We start from the raw sequence: 7,159 nt of genomic DNA, 5'->3' as shown, positions 1-7,159 counted from the left end.
AAGCCAACATAGTCTGAACAAGGGGAAGAAGCGATAGCTTCAGAGGGAGGAGCTGAGAGGAAGAGACAACCCACCGCCTCTTTGGGGGCGGGGCTTTGGAGGAGGGGACGAATCAGCTAGAGTAGGAAGTGGGCTTCAAGATTCGCTATTGAGAGTGAGACTAAAATGGCAAGTTTTAAGAGGCCTGGATTGGGAAGGGTTCTTCCGGCCTGTGGACCCACCTCTTCCGGCTAAGACGAGGACGCCTAGGAAACCCTTGAGGAACATCACACGTGAATTGTGTGGAAACTGGATTGAATTGTGACGGTTATTGCTGGTTGTTGATCGATTTCTGGACTTACTCTAGCCATGTCTGCATTTGCGACGTGGCAGTACTGTGGGGAGCCGGGCGAAGGGCAGAAGGCTGCGCTAGGTAAGACTGGTTACACTCCCAGACACAGGAGCGGGGGCTAAGCAAGGGCTCCTTCGTTCCAACCAGCTGGGAAAGTTAGAGTAGTTTTTCTGCCTACCTTAGGGGTTGTGAGAAAAGGGCATTCTAACAGCTAGCATGGCTATCCATCTCTCTATGCTAACACTTACAGGTAAAGTGCTAGGCTGACCTTAAAGATTTTGTTCATTCGTTTCAGTCATAGCCTACTCTTCTTGAGCCCATTTGCGGTTTTCTTGGCAAAGATACTGGAGTGGTTTGTCGTTTCCTTCTCCATTTATTTTACACATGAGGAACTAAGGTAGGGCTAAATGATTTGTCCAGGCTCACACAGCTAGTAAGTATCTGAGGCCAGAATTGAATTCGGGAAGATAAATCTTATTTACTTACTTACTCGGCCCAGTGTTCAATCTGTGCCACCCATCTGCCCCCAAACCTTAAAGATATATCTTACTACATATAACATCTTATTATGTATATTATTAATCTTATATGTGCAAACCTTAAAGAGATATAGATATATCGATATAATACATCGATGTATTTGCAAACCTCTGTATTTAAAGTTTGCATATATATAAATAAGACATATATGTCTTTAAGCTTTGTATACCTGTAACAAGGTATGCATATGTGTATATGTGCATATACACATATAACTTTAAGGTTTGTCTACATATCTTATATGTATGTATGTATGTATGTATGTTTGTAAATCCTTACCCTCCTCTTAGAATCGATACTGTGGATTGATTCCAAGACAGAAGAGTGATATCCACCACGGCTAATCAATAGGGGTTAAGTGACTTGCCCAGGATCACACAGCTAGGAAGTGACTGTGGCCAGATATGAGCCTGGGACTATCCATCCCTAGAACTGTCTTTCAATCCACTGAGCCACCCAGCTCCCCCCTGAGATGTATATTTTAAAGGCTTGCACATATATGTGTGCTTATATAATATATATGTACACACATATATGTCTATCTTTTTTTTTTTTGAAGTATTATATTTTTTAAGTTTATTATCTGACAAAACAGAACCATGTGACTAAGTTTTTCTACCTGCTCAAAAATCCCCACTCCACCAAAGCCATAACAGGAAGGAAAGAGGCCAAGAGACAGGGCTATACCCAATTTATACCCTGTGTACATAAGCATGTAATGACAGGAAGTGAGTAGGGTGCTGGGAATCGTAGTTTTGCTGGGGATTGTAATTTTTAGGATAACAGATTCAAATTACATACCATCCTGTACACAATTGCCAAGATAATTTTCCTAAGGCACAGATCTGGCTATGTCAATCTGCTACTAACCTTCAGCACCTCCCTATTGCCTTTTAAAAAAAGAAAAAGGAAAAAAATTTGTCCTGGCACCTAATGCCCAACACAATCTGGATCAAACATGATGTTTCAACTTCATTTCATTTCACTCTCCATCACATACTCTACATTTCAGCCAAACTGAACTAAATTGAATTGAATTACATGACAAGACACTCTACCCCTACATTCAAAGTACATGATCTTCTCAAGATTCAACATTCAAAGCAGTTAGCCTCTTAATAGTAGATCTGCAGTCATGTACATTTACAAAGAATAGTAATTATTAGGGTTAGAAGATACTTCAAAAGTCATCTAATCTAGTTTGGGATTCCCTTCTGCAGCCTCCTTGACATGCAGGCATCTAGCCTGTGTTTGAACACTTCCTATGACAAGAAGACATCCTTTTTGTTTCATTCTTGGGCTTATATTTAAAAGTTCTTCCCTGTGATTGACTTATAAGCAAAAAAGGGTCATAAACTGACCCAGACAGGTGCTTCTCTATATCTTGCTCTTGATGTCAACAAATTAGCCAGAAATCTGGAAGGGTGGTACTCCCCTCCCTAAAATCTCTTATGGCAGGAACTAGAAAGTTTTGACTAGAAAACCTCTGAGTACAAACCATCTTTTTAAGATATTGTATGTTTCTGGGGAGGAAAAAAGGCCCTTAGCCAAGTTCAGAACTGACTGGAACTCGGTAGATTTTGAAGCAAACTTGAGCCTTTTGGGGTTCAAGTTCGTTTATTCTTGGCAAAACATGACTTCCTGTTTCTCAGAAGAAAAAAAAAGGCTCATAAAAAAGGTTCCCGAGGCTTCTTGGACATCAAATGGTTCTTACAAAACAATATTTTGATGAGTTAAGTGTAAATGAATCAGAAACATGTGGATTAAATTTCCCTTAAAATACACAGGGGCTTCAAAATTAAGAGGAAAAAATGTTTGGCAAAACATGGCCTGACTCTTACCAAAAAAAAAAAGTTTGAAATAGACTCGGAGACAATGGACAAATCTAGATTTCAAGGAGATTGACCTAATACTGGACTTGTCCATTGCTCCCCATACATCTTCCTCCATTTCCCCCTCCCAATCTTTTCAGCCTTGTGGGAGGCCTTTGCATAAAGACTGTTTGGTATCTGGAGGTCATCCGGTGCTTGTCCCACCTGATGTCTTCCACCTCCTCTATCCAGGATATTTCAATCCCAGTCTTCCCTGCCTGGACTCAGTCCCCACTCCCGCCCATGGCAACATAGGGGAAATGTCAGGCAAGGAAAAAGCAGCCAGAGGAGATGAACTCCAGATACTGAGATTCTCTACTGGTGAAAACGTCCTAACAGTGAATGAGACAGAGGTGGAGGAAATTCAACCCAGACCACTTCTCCCAGGAAGTTTTATTAGCTAAAATAATCAAGGTCAGCAGATGATTTATAATAATAAAAGGATAGAAGGTCAAGGTGAGACTAATTAGTCCTATTTCCTGGGAGAATAATTGTTCTTCAAAGATTTATTTTGGGAGTCAGGGAACAAATCTGGGGTTTTAACTTTTCCTTGCATTGTTTATTTGAGCCATAATCACAAAGCCATGGAGACATCTTAGAAGCCAGAAAGCCAACTCTTACTGTCACTTCAGACTTGTGTAACCAACAAAACTTTCTCCTAATCTGCTGGCAGAAAGCCAAGGAGATGCATTGGGCAGATGGGCCACATTTTAATACCAGTCTCCTTCTGGCTAAAGTACATACTGTGAAACATGTTCTGTACATTGCCACCTGGACTGGCTTTCTGTAAGGACCTAGCCTCCTGAGAGAACTATGGGAAAGGAGTAGGAAGGCTGCCAAGCAGCTTGACAAGGCAGATTTCTCTATAACTCTGCAGTGACTTCAGGTTTCCCTCCCACCCACCACTTCCTCTGATCCCACCATTCTCCCTGAGGACTCATTCTGCCCCATTTCTGGGGAGGATAACTAAGTAAATGCAATCAAATCACTCTCCTTCTCTGCTAAAATGTGAGAGAGGAGTCTGGTGATAATCAAAAAAAGAGAATTACTGTAGTCTTGGCTAATAAGGGCATCCACTGATCCAACACTTCCTGCTTTTGCTCACAGGCTGTTTCCTTTTTACCACAGTTAAATGGAATCCCCAAACTTGGCACTCATCTAAACCAAGACTTTGTAATGGAATAGTAGGAAGAGTTAGGAAGTTGGAGTCAGAAGGCCTGGATTCAAAATCTTCCTCTGCTCTTTACTTCGCTGGGGCCTTAGGCAAGTCACTCAGCCTCTCTGAGTTATGGTTTTTTTCTTCTAGAGAATGAAAGGGTTGGAAAAGATGGCCTCAAAGCTTCCTTAGAGCTCTTTATCCACGATCAAAGAATGCACTATTTTTTCTCACATGAAAATATAGCACTGCCAATAAGATGTGCTATACTGGTGGGAAAAAAACACTGAACTTGGCATCAGAGGACCTGTTTTCAAATCCCAGTTTTGTCACAAACTAGTTTTGGAACCTAAAAAAGTTACTTCTTCTCTGTGGACCTTAAATTTTGTCATCAGTAAAATGAGGGGATTGGACTAAATGATTTCCAGTATTTCTTCCAGTTTTGACTTTCTGTGATTCTGAGCTGCCTTTTAGTAATAGCAGTGGTTTACTCTTTGCCATCCATATTCTCTCACCCAGTTTCCTGTGACCACAACATGCTTTTCTGAGAGAGCCAACTACTTGGGGAGATACAAGTTTTCTTCCTATGAAACTACCTTCTGTCCCTTTGGAAATTTCATATACCCTTCCTTGTGAAAATTGGGGCATTGTGTTTTTGGTTTGCTTATCATCTTGCTTCCCAAATTTCTAATCATCTTAATGACTCTAACAAAAAAAAAGTTGCATATGCCCAAAGAGTGTTGAATATCCTGTCATGGCTATATTATGCCTTCTAGGCTTTCAAATCTCCTATACTGCTCCCAAGATTTCTTTCTTCCCTTGCTTTTCTTTCCCTTCTGCCTCTCTCCCCAAGTCTCTCACTTCTACCACTTTTCTTTTTTGTTTCTTTTCCTTGCAATCTTTCTCCATTTTTCTGTCTTTTCCTTCATTGACCATGATACAGAAGTGAAGAGGTTATTTTAATTGATTTAATTATTGAATTAAGTGGTTCCTTGTTCTTTATGTTAGAAGAGGATAAGCTAAATGTTTTCTATAAAATAATGTAAAACAAATGAAAGTAATATATTAATTCTTTTTATGTTTTCCTCGTATGTGATTGATAATACTTTTTTTTAATCAGTCAGTGGTTCTGGTCTTGTAATAGTGTGCAATAATCCAGACAGGCCAATGGGAAGATTCATTCACACCTCCTAAAATACCTTATCCAAATGTTAATATTGTAATCTTTTATCAAATCCTTTCGAGATAGGTTAGCACTGTATTGAGGGATTCTGAATAACAAATAAAAGATGGGATTCTTCACTTAAGCAGTTCATAATTTAATAAATATATCTTTGATATAGAAAAGCAGACATAATGAATTTCTACCACCTACCCCCAAATCAATAGGGTGACTTAATTTTGCAGAGGTAGATGTTTAGGAAAAATAAAAAATCTTTTACAGGATTTAAGTTTTTTGTTTGTTTTCTCTGTAAAAATAAATAATAAGATTGTGGAAGAATGGGAGTGTGTTAAAATTTAAGAATAAAAGATAGCTGGAAGTAGGCTGTTAGGGAAGCATAGGTGATCTGAAATGCAATAGAAATAAGTGAGGGGGCAACAAAGTGGCTCATTGGACAGAAAGCCAGACCTGGAGATGGGAAATCCTGGATGCAAATCTGGCCTCATATACTTCTTCTTAGCTGTGTGATCCTGAACAAGTCATTTAACCCCATTTGCCTAGCCTTTATTGCTCTTCTGCCTTGGAACCAATAGTTGGTATCAATTTCAAGACAGAAGGTAAGGGTTCCCCCCATAAAAAAAAGAGATGTGAGGTGTTGGGGGAAGCAAGTTCTTCATAGGACAACAAAATGCCTCCCAAAGTATCCTTCAGTCAAGGACCTTAAGTAGCCTGAAACTTTACAGCTTCTTAGCATCATAAAATATTAAAAGGGATTCTAAAGGTCATCTAAATAAATCCTCTAATGTTCTAGAAAAAAAAAACTGATGTGACTTGCTCAAGGTTAATGACAAGACTAGAACCCAAATCTTCATATTCCCAAACCAAGAGTCTTCCCAGTCTGAAGTGTTAAAAAGAAAATCCTCTTCTTTTTTTAAATCTCTAGTTTTCTTGAAATCTGCTTCTACATCATGGAGGGTGGGGAGCACCTCACTAACATCCTTGTTTTAATCTTCTCCCTTCTGTCTTCCTGGATCCTAGCCACAACTACGTCCGTGGGTCCATTACACTATACATTATCAACTTGCATCGATCAAGAAAGAAAATCAAACTGGCGGGAACACTCAGGGACAAGCTTGTTCACCAGTATCTCCTGCAGCCCTACGGGCAGGACGGGCTCCAGTCAAAGTGAGTGAACTCTTTTTAGTGGAGGTGGCCCTGTTCTCAATAGCATGTCTGTAAGACATCCAAGGGTCCTAAAATGCCTGTGGAGAACAGCAGTGCTCCCTCCTTGCTCTGCTCTGCCTATGCCAGTCCCCCCCAAAGAATCTCAAACTGCTTGCCCAGAGCATCCATAGCTCTGGGTCTCTACCCACAGCAAGCACTCTGGCTGGAGATATGGGAAGCCCAGCCATGAGGGAATCTCAACATCTAAGAAGGCCACTGTACAGACTGGGGAGGCGTTTCCATTCCATTGCTAATGTTTACCAAGTTTAACAAAGCTGTAAACTTGTAGCAGGTGGTTTGCACGCCCACAGCTGCCCACAAACATTTGTGCAATAACTGTTCATTGTGTGGCTTGCATTTGACTTCCAACTACACAAAAAAGAACTGACTTATGGAAGTTGCTTGCTGAGGACAACTTTGCCCCCCATTAATTCAGTCTTGGCCTAATGAAATCTCCTTCTTCTGATCATTTGTCTGTTGGCTCTACTTTCATGTGTTATATTTTTCTTTCTTCTCAGTCATATATATATATATATATATAACATTCAGGCACATTTCAGGGGACTGCTCCTTCCTTCCCCATTTCCTATCAATCAAAAAGTATTTAAGTTTGCCAGGCACCATAAAAGGCACTAAGATCACCAAGACAACTGCTGAAAAGGTAGTGTACTATATTGGAAAGAAATAGGAAATGGTGGCGGGACATAAAACCTGGAGTCTAGTTCCACCTGTGGCATTTGCTGACCATATAACCTTGAACTAATCACTGAATCCTGAGCTTTAATATCCTAGTTTTTAAAATGTCTCCAATAATCTCTTCCCTGCCACCTTCACAGGACTGTTATAAGGAGCAAATGAGACAATAAATGTGAAAT

General features: G+C 40.1%; 1 protein-coding gene across 1 annotated transcript in view; it reads left to right on the top strand.

Annotated features, from left to right (window-relative positions):
• Positions 1 to 348: 348 nt before the first annotated feature.
• The window catches only part of POLR1E (RNA polymerase I subunit E), a 38,419-nt gene continuing 31,608 nt past the window's right edge, over positions 349 to 7,159 (top strand). Inside the window, exon 1 of the mRNA XM_044657527.1 lies at positions 349 to 412. Coding sequence (XP_044513462.1) covers positions 349 to 412 — 64 coding nt within the window. The remainder of the gene's footprint in view (positions 413 to 7,159) is intronic.

The sequence above is a fragment of the Gracilinanus agilis genome, chromosome 1 (assembly GCF_016433145.1).
Source record: "Gracilinanus agilis isolate LMUSP501 chromosome 1, AgileGrace, whole genome shotgun sequence".
NCBI lineage: Eukaryota > Metazoa > Chordata > Mammalia > Didelphimorphia > Didelphidae > Gracilinanus > Gracilinanus agilis.
The sequence above is the reverse complement of the archived record's forward strand: the minus strand, read 5'-3'. Positions and strand labels throughout refer to the sequence as shown.